The 23,293-nt window shown below is 36.2% G+C and overlaps 1 protein-coding gene across 15 annotated transcripts in view; it reads right to left on the bottom strand.

Moving 5' to 3' along the window:
- NRXN1 (neurexin 1) overlaps positions 1–23,293 on the bottom strand; it is a 730,978-nt gene that overhangs the window by 384,009 nt on the left and 323,676 nt on the right. For 10 of the 15 annotated variants that reach the window (XM_052805915.1, XM_052805916.1, XM_052805935.1 and 7 more), the window contains one exon: positions 22,592–22,618. The exons of the other annotated variants lie outside the window; for them this stretch is intronic. In XM_052805915.1, coding sequence (XP_052661875.1) covers positions 22,592–22,618 — 27 coding nt within the window. The remainder of the gene's footprint in view (positions 1–22,591; positions 22,619–23,293) is intronic. 15 annotated transcript variants of the gene reach the window in all.

Genomic DNA, 23,293 nt, shown 5'->3' with positions numbered 1-23,293 from the left:
TGGTGTCAACTACCTGAATTGTTCTATTCCTTAAGCGTTTACTTTCTTTGACAAGAGAAAGACCAGTGTTGCATAAAGCTTAAGTGAATAATGTTCTCTTTGGATATGGTGATATAGGTGCAGCGAATAATGCTCTTTAAGCAATTTCTATTATTCTACTGGGCACTTCAGTAGAAGCAATTTCCAACTAGATTTGGGAGACAAGGGATGCATTTACAAAAAATGCTTAAATGACATGAGTAACAAACTTAGTGAGAGTCAATAGGCCTGCCTAGAAATACATCACTTTTTATTATTTTAAACGTGTTAGCCCTTCTTCATTTGTTAGTCCAACTCTTCTTTTAAAAAAAATTTTTAAGTAGTTGAACTACTTAATCTCCCTTATCTCACAACAGATCTCTAAAAGATCTAAAAGCACATACAATTTTAATTTGCTCTCACATTACAACCTGCTGTAGTGTCCCATTCATGTAAAGGTGTCTCAGTGTATATAAATATCAAATCCAACTTGGCTGCTCACATTTATATAGGCAAATATCTATTATCTCTTTTAACAGTTAGGGACTTGTAAACTCTTCCTGTTGTAGAATTAAACGTATGTTTTCCTAAGTATCAGTCTATTTCCTTTGCAAGAGTACTCTGAGTAAAAAAAAAAAATCAGGTCAGAACAACCTGTAAGATGCCTTTGTTTGCAGTACATGCAATCCTAAACTGGATTAAGGGGAACTACGGTGAAAGGGCTATGAAAAGGATGAACCTGGGTATAACACACTATGGGAGCAATGTATTGAAACCAGTCCTGGCCTTGTAGAAAATAGCTATCTTGCACAGAAAAGAGGCTTTTCTTTCCTGAAGCCAATTTCTAACAGAGAAGAGGGGTTTTTGCTTTGTCATAGAGAGTACAAGGAACTACAAAATAACAAGACCAGTGTCCAAGTATTGTGTATGTACCCATCACGTCATGTTGCATCTCTGCAAAGTAGCATAGTTTTCCATGGCCACTGGAGAGATGGATGAGGAAGGATGGTTGCCCACCATTCCTGTAGAGAACATAGCCCTTGGGCTGCTTCGTGGCCGAGAACATGCTTTTGCATATGAAAGTAATAAATGTGCTTGTGAGCAGTATATTTAGGAGAAAATTTTCTAAATGATTAAACACAAAAACATGTAGGAATCCCTTGATACCACACAAGAGTACAAGGACTGCAGAAGAAAATTCTTAAGGTATCTCGTTAAATGGCATTAGCCAACCTCAAACATAGTTTGTATTAGTACTTTTCTCATGGACTTTCAAATATATTGACGTGAAATTAATTTAAACATCATATTATTGAGATCATAACAGTTCAGACTTTTCTTCTGTCCTGGTTTATAGTGCTCTAGTTTATAGTGAATCTACTATAAATCTAAATCATTGGCTCTCCAGTCTTATTCTGACTTTAGACTGACTTGATTCCACTTAAATTAAGTCACACGAGCAGAAAATGCTGTTGTATTTAAATAAGAATTGGCATATTGCCACTTGGGGGGGACGGACGGACACAGGACTGGCTTTTTTTACCCTCTTTTCTTTAAAAACATTAAATATCTCCCATGAGATGAAAAGCAAGAGCCCTAATTTAAAAAAAAAAAAATTTTTTTTTTTTTCTGTTTTGTATGGACTGATACCACTCTTCCAACCTTATATCTCTCCATTGCTATTTCCCATGCTGTCCTTCCCCTGGAACTCATTTGCCTCCTTCTAGACAGGACAGAGTTAATTTGCTTCATGTACCCAGCACTTGCTCACTTTCTGAGCTACTGATTCTCTCAGAGACGAATAACTTAATCATAAACCTTTGCTTTCAGAGTCAAGTTGTAACCTGCAAAAATCCACTAAGTATCTCCTCTTGCTTAAGTATGAAATTTATTATCAATGTCTATGTTCAGCTCTTTTCCTATTTTAAAGGCTTAAATAACTACTAGATTTTATGCATCCCTAGAGTGAATGGATAGTACCAAATAAAAAAAAGTATAGGCACTTTTATGGCTTCCACAATTTGCTCACAGTCCATCATGTCAGTAAACTCTGCACATCCATTTGGAAGCAGATAATTGCTTGTATAACCCTTTTTTTACATGGGAAAATACAGACTGTGCAGCCAGTCAATAGAGGTACAAATCTTGATGATGCAATTAATTATGAACTAGAACATATAAATGTAAAGCCCCAAAAATCCTAAGTTATAGCTTTACTTAGGCACCCAAAGTTGAGCTTACTTTGTTTTCAGCACCTCAGCTAGAACTTAACTGCCTTTGGTCCTTTTTAAAGTTAAAGGAAAAAAGTATGAATCTCCGAAAGAAAAATCTCATTCTCAGCATGCTGAATATTCTAAATGTTCTCTGAAGATTCCTCTTCTCTTTACTATTTTGTGAGGAGCCTGTCCAGCCTAATTCAAACGCTGAAAATTTGCCGAATTCAAATGGGCCTGTTAATTGATGGTAACACACATACTTTTTCTCTTATAGATATCTATCCTGTTGTACTTAAATTGGGAGATTTTTTACCAACAGTTTGAACAGAACTTCATAAAACCCAAACCGATTACTTTGAAACAAGATACTAGCTTTTGGCATTGTACCAAAGCACATTCAAAACTAGTTGTCTGAACCAAACACAAGAATTATTACTGGCTCTTACAGTGCCATCCACCACCACCAATGCGTATACCCATTGCATATATGCCACCCAAGCTGGCTTGGACCATTCAATTCTGTGATCAAAAGTAGATATCAAAAATGACATATTGAAAGAAAGACAAAGTAAATAGAGACTAACAAGGGAGACCAGATGGTTCAGTGAATGCCGTACTAACCTACGGAATCCAAGTTAGTTACAAGCAAATCACTACTATATTCATTGGTCAGTATAAGAAATGTCAGTGGTTTCAGCCTAGTTTGCCAAAAGATAACTGTGCATACTACCGCAATCAATATCAGACAACATTTCCCATTTGAAATTTGAGAGAATAAGTGGACAAAAGGACAAAATCCTGAGATCACTCCGGTTAATAGAGAATATTACTTTGAGGATTTCAAATGGAGTTTTAGAGCTAAAATAACATATACATAGCTAGCTGAACTGTAAAGACAGTGGCTCTGAGAGATACCCAAGAGTGTTATTGTAAATACCTGATACAGAACCAGAGAACTCTCTTGCCTTCTCATTTATCCTGCTTTCCGGGGTAAATCTAGCATGCCTGGAATCTAGGCTTCTGTTCGTGCAAGCAGCCAGTCTCACAGCCTCTGTGCAAACCTCATGAGGCATCTATATTACACAACAGTCTGCAGCACAAAGTTCAGAAAAGGTTCCCCCAGAACTGGATGCAGAAACACAAGACAAATAGGGGAAGGCATCTTAATCTTCGTTATCCTTTCTGTGGTGGCTGGCTGCAGAAACAATTCTGGTCTTCCAAATCACTCATTTGCAAACTTGAATTTAAAAAGTCAATTATTCTAGTGAATCAACTGAATTTTAAATGACTGCATCTGCATCATCCTGAAATTCCCTGACTATGCGTGTTTCTTACTAATAGAAAAACTTAGTTGCCTTTTAAATACCAACAATGTTTATCAGTTTACCATGTAAAGCTAATTGATAAATTAACTTGGAAAAGTCTTATTGCAGGTCAAAGACATTTTTTCAACTGTATTTTCTTCCTAACAGACTCATACAGAAACTTCCACAAGAACAGCACATTTACTGAGTAGTATCAAGCAAAACACATCAATCTGCACTGCTTGATCAAAATGTTCCAGCCCACAATGGCTTTATTACAGGCAAAATTGCTTTTGGCAATTTGGGTAAAGTATTGGCAGTTTAGGATATTTTTATTACTTTTTAAAACAAAACCTGACATCTCAGAAATTAAAATGAAGGAGATTAGAGTTACTAATATCATTCATTAGCCTTCATTTCAGCTGTAGAACAGATTTGCTCATATTATTTTGAGTAACAAAAATATAATATTAAATCTGTTTCTGTACATGCACTCATATAGAAATGCAGAAAGCTAAACAAGGTAGTTTTGAAAATTCTGCTGGTTTCCTCTACATGACCGAACTACAGACAGGCTGCATTTAATATTGATCTAGTTCACTAGTAAGGAAAACCAGCAGACATAGTGAACACACTGGGGAAGAAAAATCCACAGAAGGATATAAAAAACAACCAATCCAGGAATCAAGCACCATATCCAGGTCCGAGGACATAAAGTTTTCTACAGTCATTTGCCTATTCCTTTTCTCTTTTCTATGAATTTGCTTCCCCTGCCCATGGTCTGAACTGCTCAGTATTTGCCCTCTCCCAGCTTTGTCTACCTTTTGCCTTAAGCAAGCTATTGAAGTTGGGGTGTGAGAACGCACATACTCATCCATTAATTTCTTTAAAGCTGTGAGATATTAACTGTTGCGGACACATAAGCGTCTAAATAGAGCCAGTGGATCAAGGCAGGAGGGCAGAACATAGACAGATCTATTGGACTAAATTAAATCTAAGGATTCTTGGTGTCTGCCAAGAAAGGTGCTGATGATAAACTACTGTCTTGTGAAAGCCTATTCTCTATGAAGAGTACGAGGACCACTACTGAATTTCAACAGGATGGAGAAAGAAAGAAACATCAGAAAGTAGTAAGCTTTTGACAGTTGCAAGTCTTGGCCTCTAGACTTTCCTGCCACATCAAAGTATACACACAACACACACACACACTCTCAAAACTGGAAGTGTGCTTTGCTGGTTAATAAATGGGCCTATATTAAGTTGAACCATATTTCTTGAAAAAAATGTTTTGAAATTGCAGTTACAACTCTATGGGAACTCAGAGTGCATGAGAGGATAAAACTGATTTTATTACTGCATTATGAAATGTCTAACCCAGCTCAGAGATATTTCTTGACACATTACTTAAAACATTTATTGTTAGGAATCAGCTGCATTTTAATTTAGTTTTGTAAGTCATATATCTAAGCAAGTGAAACACAAACAGCCCTAAGGACACGTAATTTTCCTTCTTCTTGGAAATAATGAAAGAAAAGTATCTTTTAAAAGCTAAAACCAGAAGTCAGCTAGATCCCTGTATTTTTAATAAGAGTGCAGTTTCTTTTTTGTACTGTTCTCTAAGGATCATGACTATCAGAAAATGTGCTAAAGGTACTAAAGGTTTTATGAATCTACCCCAAGGCCCTGAACTAAAGCACGAAGTCAATGAGCTTGAAATATAGTTGTTGCTTTGTCAGCTCACTGCTGAGCATTTTCAGCCAAATTTTCAGAAATTATGTTGAACTTGACAATTGACTTTGCTGCAGGTAAGGTGAGAGTGAACTTACAATACCTGGCAATCCGATAGTAATTTAAAGCAAGTTTCAGTGTAAGATTATTTACTTTGTACTTACTGCAGGCAGAAAAACGTGCACTTGCAAAGATCATGCAGCGTTACAAACACACTGTAAGGTCATATCCTGCCTTGAATCACACTAAATTTTTTAAAGTGAACCCAAATCCTAGGACTCTGAATTGGTATTCAGCAGATTCACTTCCACAAACTACTCGTGTGACTTCTAGTAAAACTTAATTTGTTTTTTACTTAGTTTGGCATGGCTGCTATAATTAAAAATTCCAAGAATTTTAAGCTGAATACGTTTAAGCATTTTAAGTAAGGTGCATTTAACACAAACACTTTCAAGTCAACATCTTCAATTTCATTCTACCTACGCTACTGCAGTACATTAGGAAAGCAGCTATTTCACCAGCCTGCTATCCCATTTTCTCAGCCAGCTCCCCTGTCCTCCTGTAGCCAAGCCTGAGAAAAGATCACAGAAGGATGACATCAAGGGAACTGTAGGATCACAGAACGGTTTGGGTTGGAAAGGACCTTAAAGATCACCTAGTTCCAACCCCCCGCCATGGGCAGGGACACCTTCCACCAGAGCAGGTTGCTCAAAGCCCCATCCGACCTGGCCTTGAACACTTCCAGGGATGGGGCAGCCACAGCCTCTCTGGGCAACCTGTTCCAGTGCCTCACCACCCTCACAGTAAAGAATTTCTTCCTTATGTCTAATCTAAATCTACCCTCAAGGGACTTGAAGAACCTGAACTGAGTCACTGTGACAACTCACCTAGACACACAGTGGCACTGAATAATACAGGGGAAAAAAAACCCAAAAAACTATTTGGCTAGATAACTGGAATTGTTTGTTTTTTAAAGGATAATCCACTATAAACTAGCATATTGCACAACAAAGAATAAAATGGGAAATTTCATTTACAATACTGAAATTTTCCCATGCAGAATGTTTGTGTTAGAGAGCTTTCTTATACTGAAAGTTTGTTTCAGTGAAAATTCCTTTTAAGTCCTATTTAACAAAAACTTTGTAAAACTGGTAGAGAAAAGAATGGCTAATTCATCTGGAGTTACTAGTGTTTGCTTTTTTTTCTACTTATAATGGGAACAGGACTGAAAAATAATAAGAACTGACTTGGCAACTCCTGTGTAAAATAGTACCAAAACTAACATGAAACCCCAATTTTAATCAATACTGGACTTCAATTTTTTAAAAGTAAATATCCATTGTTCTGATATGACTTTAACAGCAGCCAGGATATCTAATCTTCATTAATTCTGTGTGAAGTCAGAGTTCTGTCAATAGTACTGATTTGAGATGTGGGCTTAAACTAAGGGGAAAAAAAGCGATCCTAAGATGAGTTCAAGTTTATTTTCTGCTCTGCCAAGAAGAGTTAGACTTTTACCTCAGCAGACTCATCATTCTTCTCTTGACTACCCAAACAAAAGCCCCTAAACCTACAAAACAGGAAGGCAGAAACACATACATTCCCTGTCCTGGATTTCTAGAAACAGCGAGAATATTCCTCTAGGCTTTCAAAGAAATGGAGAGCGACACACCTGGCAATCTCCTTTTCCTTAGACATCATCTCTACAAGTTACTATTCAAATTCAGTGCCTCAGCTTCCAGAGGAACTTTGCCGTCTTCTCCGAACCCAAGAGATCTGGAGGAATTCTGGCTTCGAAGAAGGATTTCAACATGTGACAGCCGTCTAAATAACTTTGATAATCTGGACTTTAATTGCTGATCTGCAAATCACTGTCATTCAGCTAATAAATACAAAAAAAGACTGAGATACACAGCTGCTGCAGGAAGCAGATATAGCAGATCTCTAAGTGTACCCTGATGGTGGAGACACCCTTTATGAGTCTGAAGAACCCGTGCTACTGTTTTCTACTGCTAAGTCTGCCCTCTTTCTTTCCACTTAAACCCAGTGAAGGAAAAATAACCTTGGCTACAGTGATTTTTGCAGAAAAAGTTGGTACACGCTTGATCTTTTATTTTTTTTCCTGAGAGAATTGGAATATTTATTGTACTTTGGTTAGATTGTAACTGACAACTGGAAAGAAGCAGAAACAGCTTTGATCACACATTAGCCTTTCTGACTTTGATATTGACTGTGCCCATTTATATCAAACCATGGCTGTCAAAACTCTGAAGTACATTTTAAAATATAAGTAAGCACAACTTAAGTATGCTTCTCCATAATTTACCTTTTTATAAAACCCATCACCTTTATGTTTAGGCAAAAGTGAACATAACAGAAAAAAACACTTAAATATTCCACTTTACCCTTAAATCTTGCACATTGTGCTTAAGAATAAGCAGATTGGTAACTAGTTGGCCCAGAAAGAAAAAGAATTTGGACTGTGACTTTATTTCAAGAATAAGCTCCTCTTAATTTACAGGTGTCTTCATCCCAGGCACAGCTGTTATAAATACTAACAACTAAATCTCACATTCTTATCCCTTTCTTTTCCTTTTTTTTAAATGAAAACGCTGAATTATAACACTTTGCCTAGTTAAGGATAAAGAGAATAATGTTTAAAGATTTGCAATTGTTGATTATTATTTAAATGATTTAAAATATTTTTATACTCATCATGGATCAAAAAGCACTGTTTCTTGACACTGCTTATTCTTGGATGCTTCTACATAGACAGGAGTCAAGCAAGGAGCACTAAAATAGACATTTCCTATTATTTTCAGAAATTACAAGTAGATGAATACAAAGCCTCTAATGACTTTACTGGGTATAGGATTGGTCTCTGATTTTTTTCTGACTTACACAATAGATGACACCTAAGGCCTACGCTTATTTTCCTGCATATTCCTAAACTATTTCACAAAATACTTGCAAAACCACACTTTTTCTGATTTGTATTTCTTCATTACTATGTCATGTCATTCTTGGTCCAAGTTTAGCCTTGTAAAGTTTTGTCACTACAGTGTAATAGTTCATGATGACTTTTAGACCTTTTCAGCTTCTGAAGAGCCACCAGTTCAGCTGCACCAGGTTTCATCCAGAATTTAAGATTCCTGACGTTCTCAATGGTATGGGCCATAGGACAGAGAACTTAGCATATCAACAGTAGCAAGGTCATATAAAGTGAATACGTGTCTAAGGATTTCAGTGCTCTAGGACTATTTAAAAGGGGTAAACAACACACATTAACAGTTGTTTGAATCCTTCTTATAAACAAAATTTCTTTTAAAGGAAAAAAGACCCTGAATTTTTCAGACTGAAATTGAAGACAATATTGTAAATATTCTTTAAATGTTGAGTTAGGTCTGATATTCCTTATCTGCAAGAAACTAATCTGAATACTAATCACCAGGGAACCTATAAAAATTTCCCTATAAAATCAGCATTTTTTTCAGACATACTTTTTCAGGATTCCTGAGCTTAAAGTAAGATTTTAAAAATTACCACATACTTATTCCAATAAAGATTTTGTTGGGAACAAAAGTACTCAACTGTCTTAGATACCACTTATGACTGAGACAGTTTGCATAAGTTTAACATGGCATTTTATTAAAGGTAAATTTTCAGCAACTCTTCCAGCTTCTTCATGTATTTCTTACCCAAAAGACCAATGTGTGTTTCTGTGCTGCAAACAAGGCCTTTTTCTGCATTCTGAATCAAAACTTTTCATGCTACATTTCAGCTGCTTCTAAACCTATTACTTTCTGAGACATATATTTATGGTGGCTAAATGAAACCGAAGATAACTGTGACATCTGCAGTAGTGAGTTTTATTTTTACTTTTTCATTGTTCACTTGCAACTTTCAGAGAATTTCACTTTGCAATTATGGCTGCTCAAGCATCTACATGCTAACAATATATACAGTCAAGCACCTTTTGTTATCTGTTATTTCCAAGCTGTTGCTTGCTCTGTCTCTTGCATGCCTGTATAAAACTAAAAGAGCATGACTTTTAAAACTGAGTAGATGGAATTGATTTCACCATTGAAAGAATCTCTCAAATGCTCTATTGCCACTTGTTATCTCTTAAGGATTGTGCTCAGTGTCAGTGAATGACAAAATTTTGTTACTGGAAAAAAAACAAGTAAGCTTCTTGACCAGAGATGCTACTTGCACTTTCTTAAGGTGCAATCTGTATCTTGGTTAATGTAATTTTAGGAAGTCAAGAATCCACTTTGTAGTCTTTTCTAGCTAGTGCTACTCTTATTCATAGCTGATTAGCTTGTCAACTGACTTCCTAAGTGTCTTCTACTGCCTGCAAAACGTTAGCTGGAGATGCAAGAATACTTCTTCCCCTGAAAGCCCACGGTATACGTTTTTCCCTCCTAAGAACCAGCATACTTGTTTTCAAGCTACTGAAACGTTACATGGCAAAAACTGCACGGACAATCAAAGTATAGCAGTAACCACAACACAAATTCAACAGGTAATTTTCACCTATACTCAACAACTATAGTGCTTAAGTTTTGGTAAAACTAGAATTCCTTAGATGGTAGCGAGCATACTATCTACGCTTGTTATTCTTCATTTCTGATCCGATTTCCACAAGTCACACGTAAACAGTTCATGGCATGTGAGTGAAAGATGGAATTGTTGACTTACCTATTTGGTCCTTCTCTTCCACATAGATTTTACTATTAGTGAGAAAAGACTTAATGTGCAGAGACAGAGAGGAACTTTTCACTAATGAAATGTTATTTCTACATACATGCGCTTCACTCCTTGGAGGAAAATCTCACAGAATATAGAATGAATGAGAAATAATACCAAAGAATTAGTACAAGCTACATTAACCACAGCTCCCTTTTTTCTTTAATAGCTTTTTCTCATTCCATGTCTTGGTCTTCATCTTGTGTCTTGTTGCTTCAAGACTGCCTAGACAAATAAGTGCTGCAGAATTCTTTGCACACTTCCCAAAGGGGACTGCATCTCAGAAAGCCAATCTTGATGTCTCAACAGAGTAATATCTCCTTTGAAGTGACTTGTCTGATGGATTGAGGCCTAGAAATCAGCTGGAAGGGAGCATAAGTTAACCTCTTGACATGTCATCCAAAAAAAGAAATGTGCTTGGATGGAAATTTTAACAACTACCTGAATGTAATTTGTTAAAGTCATTGTCAAGAAGAGATAATAAGGAAGCAGTTATGTGGTTCCAGTAATAAGCTACCGAGTGCTTAAAATGTTATGAAAGATGTTTCATGCATTTTAATAGACATAAATGCAAAATGTGCTAGATACAGAGTAAGTGTTTTTAATATAAGAAACTGCTCATCAGTGACATGCACTGGGTAGATGTTTTTAACACTATTAGCTCTTCTAAAAAGGCACATTGAAAAATGAATTACTGTTCTTATAACATTAATGGAGAATAATATTGTAGCTAAGTGCTTGCTAGACTTCTTCATCAAGGCTGACCTTATGAAATGATGACTTGCTGCAGAGAAGTGAAGCAACGATAAAATAGCCCACCTTTTTGAAACAGTCATACAGCTAAAACTAGTACATACTTAAACAATATTTTCTGCAGATGCAATAAAGGAGGGACCATCAAAATGCCACAGATGGCTCCGAAACCAGATTCTGTGAACTTACATTTATGCAGAGAACTCTACTTCTGCATTAGAGTGCTACAAATGGAAAAGACAATGGCTCTACACCCATGTAGTCTTCACTACTGTCTGTAATCAGATCCCACTGATCTTAATGCTTAGGGAGCAAGATAACTGCTTACCAGGGATTTATTCCAGACTTCCAGCAGTACAAACGTATAAATGTATCAAAATAATTTTAATTTAAGAAAAATTTCAGTTTGGTACCCCCTTTTTCCCCCTCCTTTTTTTCTTTCTTTCTTTGATTGAAGAGGAGATAGTCAAGCTTTCCCTAAGGAGAAATCTCCTAATCACACCAAACTGAAAAATAGGATCTGATTTAACCCTCACTGATGTTGGTTGCACTTTTTTATAATGTCGAAGTGTTCTATTCATAATATCTATTAATGAGAGGGACAGACAGAAACTTAGCAATTCACCTCAACGTATGTTAGACCTATTGCAATGCTCACTGGCTGTGTTAGTGAGAACCAGACATCCCTTTCAAAGTTCACTCTCTCAATTCTATATTTCCCCTCTCCCTTATCTCTTACCTGTGTATATCCATTTTATTAAAAAAAATCCAAACGCTTATTATGTGAATTCTTTACAAGTATATATTAGGACAGAATGATGGCTGTGAGCGTGTGACATGTTGATCAGAAAAGCAGTATCTACCTGCAGAGAGATGGCAATTTGTTTGGTTTTCCTTGAAAAGCTCTGGAGATAAGCACAGCAGCATTGATTCAGTAAGGCATTATATTCAGAAAAAGTCCTACGCATGTTCTTAATATACTTAAATACTTTCTGAACAGAACTATTAATGATTTTAGTATCTTGTCAGATTCATTTGGAAAAAAACCCTAAGTTTCCATCACCTGAAAAAAACTCTTCAAACTATAATGCTATAATAGGAAGACTGCAGCACTTCCATTTATAAGAACTTCTAAATGTTTTCCACAAAAGTATTAACAAATGAGCATCACAACAGCATTATTTCTTAGAAAGAGGGAGTCCTAAGAAACAAATGAGGAATAACGTGAAAAGCAAATAAAGGTATTTATACATGAAGTCTGAGAATATTTCCAATCTGAGTATAAATTTAGAGCCATTATCAACTGAGCAGTGCTGAGTTACTATTATTTTTTCTTAATACTGAACGCTAACAAAGATTTTTCTTTATAAAAAGAACTACAGTCGAAGATTTCTTGACAGAAAACTCTTGGTACTAAGACAAAAAAATTATTCACAATGCTTAGGGACATATGAAATAGCCAAATTAATTAATGGTTTACCCTAGTTTGACTGATTTTGTCAGTTAACTAAGAATGATTTTTTTTTTTTTTTGAGAATTTATTGAAATATTGGCTTGCATCATCTGCTGCCACCTGTGTGGTAATGCTCTTAATTTTCATAGAATCTGATTACAAAGTTTAGAATGACTGTATACAATGCAGCTGATGACAGATTTATATATTATTTTCACTAGCAATTTCCTGTTTGCTCTGAATACAGGGTATAAACTAGTGGCAAAACGATTAGGAAAAGAAGTTGCAAAATAAGAGGGGAAATGGTGAATAAGAGAAAAGCTGCTATACTGAACGTTACACCTGAGTTCTGTATTGTCTTGCATTCTGCCTTTGACAATGACCAGCAATTGATGTTTAGAGAGGAAAAGGAACAATATTAAGGGACTTTCCCCTAATTATTTGCTATCAGCTTCTAGCAGCTAGTAGTTTACAGACTTTCGGAGCTAAGGCTGCATGTAGATCATCAGCTTTAATACTAATGACAAACTTTTGTTCCATTAAAAATAATATCTGTTTGGGAACATGAGGATGGCCTTGCCAGGTGAGACAGCTAGCCCAGCACTGTACTTTCAACAGCAGCTAAGAAAAGCAGGGCCACTGTATAGTAATTACTACTCTAACACAGTCACAGCTTCCAGTAACTAACATATTAGAGACTACTGGAGCTACAGAAACTGCCTTATCACAAAAAATCCTTGATGTATTTCAGTTTCATACTACTTATTAACTTTTCGATGCTTCTTATGGCTCTGTAATCGTATCTTTATGAAAATACACTCATATTATCTCAAGTATCTTTTTTTCTTTTTCCCTAGCTTGCCTAGCTCCTGCATGTAGGAAAGCCAATCCATCCTTGGAATCCTCCCTGTTGCAGTGCACTGTATTTTTCCTATTTAGCTTCATCATAAGGAACAGGAACTAAAAACCACATGCAGCATTCAGGATGTGGATAAACAATGACTGCACAATAGCAAAATGCTGTTTTCTGGTCTGGTCTTGCTTCCTTTCCCCATAGCTACTAAGATCCTTTGGGATTTCTGGTCACCTCTGAGCACTGAACTGTTTTACAAGAGCTATTTACAATGACTGCGCAATTTCTTCAGTTCAGTGCCAACAGACTCCATTGCTGTGCTTGCATAATTAAGGTTACTTTTTCTGGTATGAATTAGTTTGTACATATTGATATTTAATGACACCTACCATTTTACTATCTTGTAATTCAGAGTTTAAAAACCTTTCAGAAAACCCTCATAAGCAGCATTTCATTTGATTTTCCTAAATAATCTCATTGCATCTGCAAATACTATCATCTCAGTGTTCCTCCTCTTCTCAATCATTTATGAATGTCAGTAGAGATTCCTGCAGGACCAGTTGGTAGCAGAGCTTTACTGTGAAACGACTGCCATTGCAGCCCAGTTCACTAATATGAATGACATTACGTTAGCTTTTATATACTCTTCTCCAGAAGAAAATAGTATTCAATTGCTTTGCTACTACTGATTAGAACAGCAGTCCTCAATATCCCCACAATCTTAGACTGTAACACCCACCTTCTGCCATGAAAAACATTATAAGAATAATTTAAATCACCAATCCTGAGACGCAATTAAGTCATCTTGCTTCTCAAAAGCTAAATGAGAAAAACATAAGAGTACAATATGAGAAATTTAGGACCTGTTATACATGAAAAACTTACTTTCTACTGCTTAAATTACCATTAAAATAGTAGAAAGGCCTAGTCTACTTCTTCTGACAAGTCCTTTTATGAAAGATTGATAGGACCAGTATGAGCTAGACACACAAAACTCCCTTGCATATCAACCAGGATTTATTAATTCAGGACAATCTATTCTTATAGATCTAGCACATCCTGGAGGCTGCTTTGTCCCTATTGGTAAAATAAGAGTTTACATGGCTTGCAGCAATCTTTGCTTTCCTACCCTCCAAGAGTCCTCTTGTCATATTTAATATTTTGGAGGATCTCCTGCTCCCCACTCCCCTTTAAGAGTTCAGGCTGAAAGTTCAGAGGAAACAACTTCAGTCAACTCCAGACCATGCCCTTAGACTCTGCTGGTAATACCTTGGCAGCATACCAATGGTCAGAGCAGCCGATATATAACCACACCATGGCCCTGACTCGTATAGCCCCACATATACACTAAATTGAAAATTATCTATACCTGGCTTTGTAAAATTGAACTATACAGTGAAGTACTACAACTGGAAAGTGATTACTTTTCAGCAATCTTAAAGAAGCTTCTGAAAACATTTATGTGGTAGTGCTAAAAAAGCAAGTCTTTATCTGAACGTTAACCCAATGATTTTTCACCACCAATTAGGGCAACTCTCCTTATTGTATGAATTTTCAAATTCACTTAAATAACCATATGTTTAAGCTTTTACTGCTGCCATTTTTACTGTGTTTGGCTATTGCAGAGAACACCACTGTGCCTTGAGAAAGCCACAGATATAAAACTATTATATATTTGATTACTGAGGCCCCTGTTCAATCAGTTATATCTTTAAAGTACAGTAAGTAGAATGTGGGACTTTAAAAGATAAAAATAAGATGGATGAATAGAGTGAAAAGAAAGGAAAGAAGCATACACACAAAAAAGAAAAACATCTGCTTTCTAGTAAGAGAACTTGGAATGATATTTTATTGACAGTCTGCCAGAAGACTAATGGCAATTTTCCCCTCTGCTAGCTAAGAAAAAGCAAACACAGATGAGGTTTTATAAGCAGCAAGCAGAACACAGGCACAGAAATAAACTTTATTGCTCTCCTTCATGTAGGCTGAAAGCACTGATGGAGCGAAGCCTTCAATCCCCACCAGCCGACCTTGAAAGTTTTGTCAGTAGGGAGAAAGTAAATATGATAGACCCTTAAATGGTCAGCTGGCAAATCTAAAGCACTTATTTTCGCTCTAATGAAGGTTTGAGCTTTTGTTTGCGATGTTAATATGATAATTCTCTCCTATGCCCCAGCTAAGCAGATTCAGGCCTGAGCTAGAGGTGAACTTATGGGGGCCTGACCACTGGTGTTGATAAATGACACATGTGCAAGACTCTTCTCAAGGTTTCTTTGTAATTAGCTAGTTGATTCAAATTTTCCTATGTCCTTTTTTAGTTCAAGTTTCTAATTGTTTTTTCTCTTAACAATTATGACTGGATAAGGAAGGGGTAAAAATGGCTGCCTTTTAGATAACTTGAGTATTTCCCTGCAAGATTTCTGTGTTTATCAAAGCATATATTTTGGCTCAGAAATCAGTACATCGCAAGACTGATTTTTTTTTTTATCGCCCACTAAGGGAGAGAGCCTACACTCAGAAGTCCAATATACCTTCACTGTCACCGTCTCAGAATCCTCTCCCAAGCCAAACTACATCCATATGAAATTTCACAGAAAGCCACAACACCAAACAGATTGCAGACCTTTGTTATCTTGTGTGAATGGTCAAAAAGCACAGCATCCCCTCAGCTGGCATCTCCTAATATGTATCTTCTTCTTGATGCCCAATGGCTTTTCCTCAAGCTTGACATTCCCTAAAACTGGGCCTCAGCTATTTCCTAGGTTCAACTTACAGCTAGTTTTATGAGCCAAATTCAGGAGAGAAGGAAAATAGTGATGATGTATTTAACTAAAGATGCAGACATTTACCCAGAAACCCTTCCAACATTTCCTTTCAGTTGTCTGAAATCTCTCTTCCTTAACTGATACAGATTAAGCATTCCACACCTCAAGAAGTGATGCTTCTACCTTTATGTAAATAACATGTATTTTTCCAGGATGTTGTTGCTTAGATGTAGGCCAGATGAATTCACTTTGGGACAGCATAAGCCTGCATTGCTGAAAAAAGCAATCTGCTCTCTCTACCAGAGGTTGTTTTTCTACTGTCTCCGCACCTTTCCTGCCTCCCCCCTCTCCTGTTTTATTCTGAAGCAGGTGTCCATGTGTGTCTTGTGATAAAACTGCTCAGAAAACTGCAGCAAGTTAAAATTAACTGTTTTGTTAAACAGGTCACTTTTTGAGTCAAATTTGCCATGTGGACACTTGAACATTGGCGCTGGCAGCAAAGCAATAGGCAATGCAAGAGCAGGACCAGCAGACAGGAGGAGGGTTAGAAGAACATGATTTTAAAGTAAATGAAAACTTTTTAAGAGACAGATGAAATTCTGCAGCACAAACCCCAAAGAATAGTATACAGAGCATTTGAATAATGATCAGCAGGGGCCCTGCTGGTTCCCTTTGCATTCTCAGCTAAGTCACTCCTACCATGCAAGGACCAGAGATGACTTTCTCAGAAATGTTTTTGAGTGTTAACATCTATCAGCATCTGGGAAAAGCCTACTGCGTATTTATGACTTATCACAAAAAAAAAGCCAAGTCACAGCCCTCGCCCAAGGAGCAGAAGCAGCTTACAAGTTTGAGGAAACAGGTACTAACTTTTCTCCAGAGCAGGTGGGCAAGTAGACTGCAGGGAGAGGTGAATGGTTTTGCCATCCCACCTCCAGTAAGCCAATTCATATGATGGGTTTACATGCCATAACCTGTGCAGCATCACTTCTTTTCACCCTATATTTAACAGAGAATGAGGAACCAGAAGGATCTCTCCTAACTGGCTTCTGTGGCTGTACAGAATAAATAATGGGCTGTCCCTTAACTACTTTAGTCCTCTTGATTATGTTTATACAGGCTATGTTGCTTTCAAACCTGAACTTTTTTTTCCTAGCCTAGCTGTTTTCAACCTCACTTCCCAACAGAGTGCCTGAAACAAGATAGGGGATGGTATTGGTGCAGATTCAGGACTAAGCACTAAGGACTCCAGTGAGAGGCTCTGAGCAAAGAAGCAGTTTTCCTTTTTTGTACGTCTTTCAACCTTTTCCTTTGATTAGATTAAAATGATGGTTTCTATCAGCAACTAATAGATTGTAATCAGAACCTGAATGAAAAGGGCCACGTATGTTTTCAGTTTTGTTGCACAGCAGCAGACCCTGTTCTTCAGGAAATTATGTGAAAAGGGGCTGAATGCGAAGGAATCCAATGACGTCATGTTCTAAATCTGCAAAGTATAGCCAAAGCTTTAAAAGAATTATTTATAATTATTTCCAACTTTATACCGCAAACAGAGGGGAGTCCCTGACTGAACTTGCAGTGAAAGTACCCTGCTGATTTGCTCTATGGTAAAGCTCTCTTACATATTTTTAGCAGGCTGTCAGCCATACTGAATGAGGAAAAGATCAAAACTACCTCACACTATTCATAAGCACTGTGTAAGAAAACAGGCCAAATACAAAGTCTTACATTTTGGGGGGAGCTACAATATTCTACCATTTTAATGGTTTTCTACTGTCAACGACAACAAAAAATGGAGCAAATAATATATTCTAGTAAATCTTTTCACCAAATAGTGAGACGTTAATACATGGAAAGTGATTAGTGATTTGCTCATCACGGTAGATTTTGCAATATCCATAAGAGCACAGCTGAAGACTCTGGACTTGCAACAAAATGCATTTTTACAAGCAGTAGCTTTCAAAAAGAGGTATAGTCTTCCTTTAAGCTTTCCTGCTGCTTAAAATCTATATGCAAACTGAAAATATACTGTAATTGAGCATCGTTGCTGGTTCTTCAATACAAATAATTCTCCTGTTATTTACCAATAGTCTGACACAGCTCCTTGTCATGCTCTGGATTTGTAGGATACCTTGACAAGAAAAAATGCTTCAGTAACAGATGTGACATATTCCAAACAGAATAATTTAATTTAATCATCTGTAACGTGCACATCTGCAGAATAGCAAACTTTTTAAAGGGTGGACCTACAAAAGGAAAACAAATTAAGGACTATAGGGAAAAACAGAAAAATGAAACAGAGTGAGAAAATAAAAGGAGAGGAAAAAACCAAAGGATATAGAGAATGGATGAAGAACTAGGTAGACACAGAAGGAAGGGGTGCATGCAAATACAAGTGAAGGGGCGCTTCACTGGAAGGACAAACAGCAAAGCCTTAAAGCCCAGGAAATTGTTCCTAAATTGGAAAGGTGGACACCCAGCTAGCAAAGCTGGTTGATACATTCCCTGGGGAATAGTATACACGTATCCTGCCACAGTGTTCCCTGCTTCCTAACTTTCCGCTATTCTTATTCATTTCTTATGACAGTCCTATATTTGAGTATAACTTAACTTAGTGGGATTACTATATGAATTGTTGCCTACAGAAGCAAAACTGTGTACCAGAGAACTGACCTACATCACTTCTGCACCAACGTGTGCCACTAGTGGAGCAATCTTTCACAGCAGCATTCAAAAAAAGTACTATCCTGTACCTTTTCATATTGAACAAAAGTATCAGAGTCAGAAATGAGAGCCAGCTATTTATCAGTTAACATTATTATTTGTATATCAATTAATAAAAAAAATCTATGGTCCTACTCTGCTGACTCATATAAAAACGTAGACAATTTATTGTCAGAAACGATAGCAACGCAAAAAAATCCACAAAAGATGAAACAACACATAAGACTGCACATGCCTGTGAAAAAACTATATAGCATATAAAAAAGCAGCCTCTGGAGTTAGAGGTGCCTGGAATTTTTCAGATGCTAGTGTTCTGGAAGCATTAAAACAGGGAAAAAAGGGAATTTAAATTCAGTCAAGATAGTAGCCCTTAACATTGCAGCAGCGAAAAATACAGAAATACAGCACACCTGTATTTGTTCACAAGCCATTCAAAAACTGTTATTGATCTGTCATGTAAATTTTATGGGATGAAGTTCTGTCTTTAAGAAATACTAGGGAAAAATCCCATTCAATTCAATAGGATTCACCGATGTTTATAATTTATGCTTTACAGTCTGCAATTAAAAGGTAACAATTACTTCCCTCTCTGAAAGGGAGAAATATATTTATTTTATTTTTTTAGTGTTTCTCCTTTGCCAATTTTTAAGGATTAGCTTATCAATTTTGTATATAATGTATAAGAGCTGTATAGCAACCAACTTACAGTTCTTTTTACAGAACGACTAGTGCCAAGAAATGCTGCACATTCCTGTTATTTGAACCAACATTGTTCACCTCAGTCTTATTTTTAAATGAATTCTGCAGTCTATGAAAACTAATACTGAAACCGTAGTAGCCATTTCTGTTCATAACAGAAGTTTTCCCCTTTCTCCTGATGTCAGCCTCAACATTGACCTATATGTAACTGCAGTTTAAAAGGACCATTTATTTCACTGCCTGACAGACAATTTTGTTTTGTAAACTTGCAGGTCTGAAGAGCACAGTGAAGCGATTTAAGGATGTACAAAACCAACATTTCAGCAATGGTATTTTCTGACTGACACGAGACAGAATTTCTAGTGGTGTAAGGTTTTATAGAGATACCAATTTTCTAACCTAGCACAAAATAAGAATAGTTTGACTTTAGTACGCCACGCAGTTCCATAAAAATGGCACGAAGTGAACGGTCTCCATAATATTTTTAATGAGACGCAAGCTCAGTAGCAACCTGACATCTGATTAACATTTTAAAATTTTAAAAAAGTCTGTATTTCAAACAAGGAAGACCACAAAATGCCACCTCTTCTGCAACACAAGACATTGGCTAAAGGTGAAGGCATGACAAAGCGTAGACCAAATTGCTACCAAAATTTCAGCTCTGACCAGCCAACAGTTAGTCATTTGATCTGCAGTGAGTAGAAGACAGATTTTAGGCTGCACTCAGGGAAAAATGGGAGAAGGAGGTGCAATATTTTATTCATTAGGTTTGTAATTCACTGTAGGAAATAAGGTGCTTACATTCATATTTTCCTTTTCTTCTCTCAAGCAAAACACCAGTTTTTATTTATGTTTGGTTCTAAATTTGTTTTAAAGCTCTCTCTCCAAATTCAAACCAGATAGCTTCCTCCTGACCTTAACTGTGTTACTAGTCTAGCTATAACAAATAGTATTTCAGTCCCAACAGCGAAATTATATTAAGGTGACTAATTTCTAAGCAACAGAAATGGGAAAAATCTGAAAAAAGTTTCTCAAACATGAAACCCAGACTTACTTCTATCAACACGAAATCAGGACTGATATACATCCAGCTCTCAGCAGACCCAAAAAGATAGGCACTGAACTATTATAGTGTTTAGCCAATTAAGACTCGAGTTCTGGATGCTGTTGCTTTGAAATGAATTGTGTTCCACTAAAATCCATTACATTGTCTAATAAGCAAGCATTTTCTAAGGACTGCTTAGAGCAATAATTCTTCATAATCTAAAAATTAAAACAGAAATTGCTCATGAAACATTATCTGGTTGTTGAAAAACTACAGCGAGTGCTGGTAAGAAAGCATTGTAGTACTTACCGTACCGAAAGCTCACAAAAACCTGTTCAGTACACAAACACCAAAGGGAGGTGGAACTAATCATGAAAGTTCATTTCTAATAACAAAAAGGCTATAAACAAACTGTAAAGAAAAATAACTTACGAGTATTTGATACCAAGGATATTTTGTACAGAGGTTATGCTGCTTCTGTATGAGCCCAAGTACTTGTAACTGCTAATTCAATTCAGTACATATATTTCTCCTGTTTGCAATCCTCTAATTGGAGGCTTATTACTTACTCTGCATTTGCAGGTTCTCTTTTGATCCAAAACTTGCTTAAGAATAGAAAACAGAAATCATTTTAATTTATTTTTAGGACACCTCATTTTGTCCAAAAATAGATTAAAAAACCAAAACACCTATTGTATTGTGGCTTTATTATTCTTTATTTTTTTTTTTCTACGCTAGTAATTCCTTTTTCAGAGGGGTTTTCTAATTTTATTAAGGAAGTTAAGAAAAAAGCAATGTTGCTTTTCCTAGGGAAAAAGGAATTTACCAGCAGCAGGCAAACTCATTACTTTTCTGCTCAAAGAGCTGCTTGTCTTATACTTGGAAATCTTTTTCTAATTGGGACTTTGTCAGGGGAAAAAAATAGTGTCCTGTGACAGACCAACAAAACGTTTCTGAGATTTTTCATGACCTTATGCATTTTGGCAACAGAGAACGGACATTTTTGTCAAGTGGAAACATTTGTTTTGATAACTGAACAATTTTATTTATTTATTTAATATGAGGAAGCTATCTTTACACCTTGGTACCTACAAGCATTTCCTTTACTGTATTGAAAAGCCTATCTGGTTTTAAGTATGGTTTAGATTAAAAACCTGCCCCAAGAAAATTTTGCTTTTTATTACAAATGCTGTATTTTTGTCTTGTAAAGTTATTAATTGAAAAAAAATCTATTAGCAGATGACACATTATAAATAACTGCACTTCCCTATTTTGCTCTGTGGACTATAAAACTATTATGGGATATTATGTTAATGTCTTTTGGGAAACTATTAACAACTACAAATTCTACCTACGCAGTTTGTTGTTTAGCTTTGTTCCTATTTGCATAAAGCCAGTCCTCTGGCCTGCAAAACCTGTTAGGAAGGGAAAGAAAAAACAACCCAAAACTCAAATCTACCATACTTACTATCAATAATTTTGTTGACACCATTCAGGAATTCCATAGACTCAAAATAAAATCACAGTCCTTTTTCTCCTTTCAGAATATAGCCTCTTAATCCAAATAATATCAGAGAAGTTAAAATTTAGTCCATTCATCTGGCAAATGTTTCCCTCTGTTTCATAAACATGCATATCACAGAGAAAAATTGTTCAATTTAAGGTTCCTTACATGATTAGAGTGTAAAAAATCATCATAGAAATATGGTTATTCTCAGACTTGATAATGTCTTATATTGTACTTAAAATGTAATGTATTACATTTCCATAAAACAAAGATTTAGCAAAACCAATTGTGTTATAAGCAGCCAGTAAATACAGTTAATTGTCTAGGAGGATTATAAAATAGAAAATCTTGTACTACGGACAATTATGTTCCAGCAGTCTCACCACAAGTTGGAGGTAAAATGTCAAGAAAACTAGGAGGAGGCAGGGCAAAATATGTGACAGCTTATCAGAAATACTGGTTCAAAAATTCTATGGCTACTGTAAGTAAAATAGCCCATCTAGAATAATACAGTACTACAGGTACCATTTCCTCTATGTATGTTTACAACCTGTAGAATACTTCCTTTTTCAACATTCTAGTTAAAAGTTATATCCTATAGGAAAGACAAAAAACGCACACTAGAGTATATGATGACTTTTTACACAACGATAACTAATCATCACATTTCATTAATAAATTATCAAGTGCTTGCAAGCTGTCCACAATCTTTTTCATCTAGTTTGCATATTTTATAATGGTGGAATAACATTTTAAAAAGTTTGAATAGGCACTTACTGGAATTACAGTTAATCCTGATACAGTCTAGATGGGGAAGAATAGATGAAAAATGAAAATTTATCCTTCAAGGTAATAGCTGCAGACATCCAATAAAATCACAGTCCACCCTTCCGGGGACAGACACATGCAAATATGGCCACTCCATATCATCAGTCTTTACATACTGTTATAACCCAGATATACTGCGATAAATCTTTATAAATAGAAACGACAAATAGGGTAAAAATGGCCAATTTCAAACAAAGCTACATGGTGACAAATCTAAGTGAAAAATCAGGATTAAATGTCAAAGATGCTTAACTGAGGCAGGCTGCAACTTTCTCCCCATCTGTGAAAGAACAGGTAATTTCTCTCAATGCAATTAGAAAGTGCTCCGTCACAATGGGTCATAGAGCAAGCCAGGCCACAATCAGACATCTTGGACGACTTGTGTATAGTATACCTCAAAGGCTGATCTTCCAAAACTAAGTATTAAAACACAAAGCTCATTACCCAGGCCTATAAATAAGGTTTTGTGGGTTTACATTTTCTCAATGCATAGACTTAAGAAATGAACAGTGACTACATTTAAAGCTATATTAATATAGAGAAAATAATCACATATTTATAAATGCTTATAATTAGATAATCCTGTCTATTTTCAGATTATTTCCTTGCCTGACCAAAAAAAAAAAAAAAAAAGAAAGGAGGGGTGTTGGA

Source organism: Harpia harpyja, chromosome 13, assembly GCF_026419915.1.
Source record: "Harpia harpyja isolate bHarHar1 chromosome 13, bHarHar1 primary haplotype, whole genome shotgun sequence".
Lineage (NCBI taxonomy): Eukaryota > Metazoa > Chordata > Aves > Accipitriformes > Accipitridae > Harpia > Harpia harpyja.
This window is presented reverse-complemented; position numbering and strand designations above follow the sequence as displayed.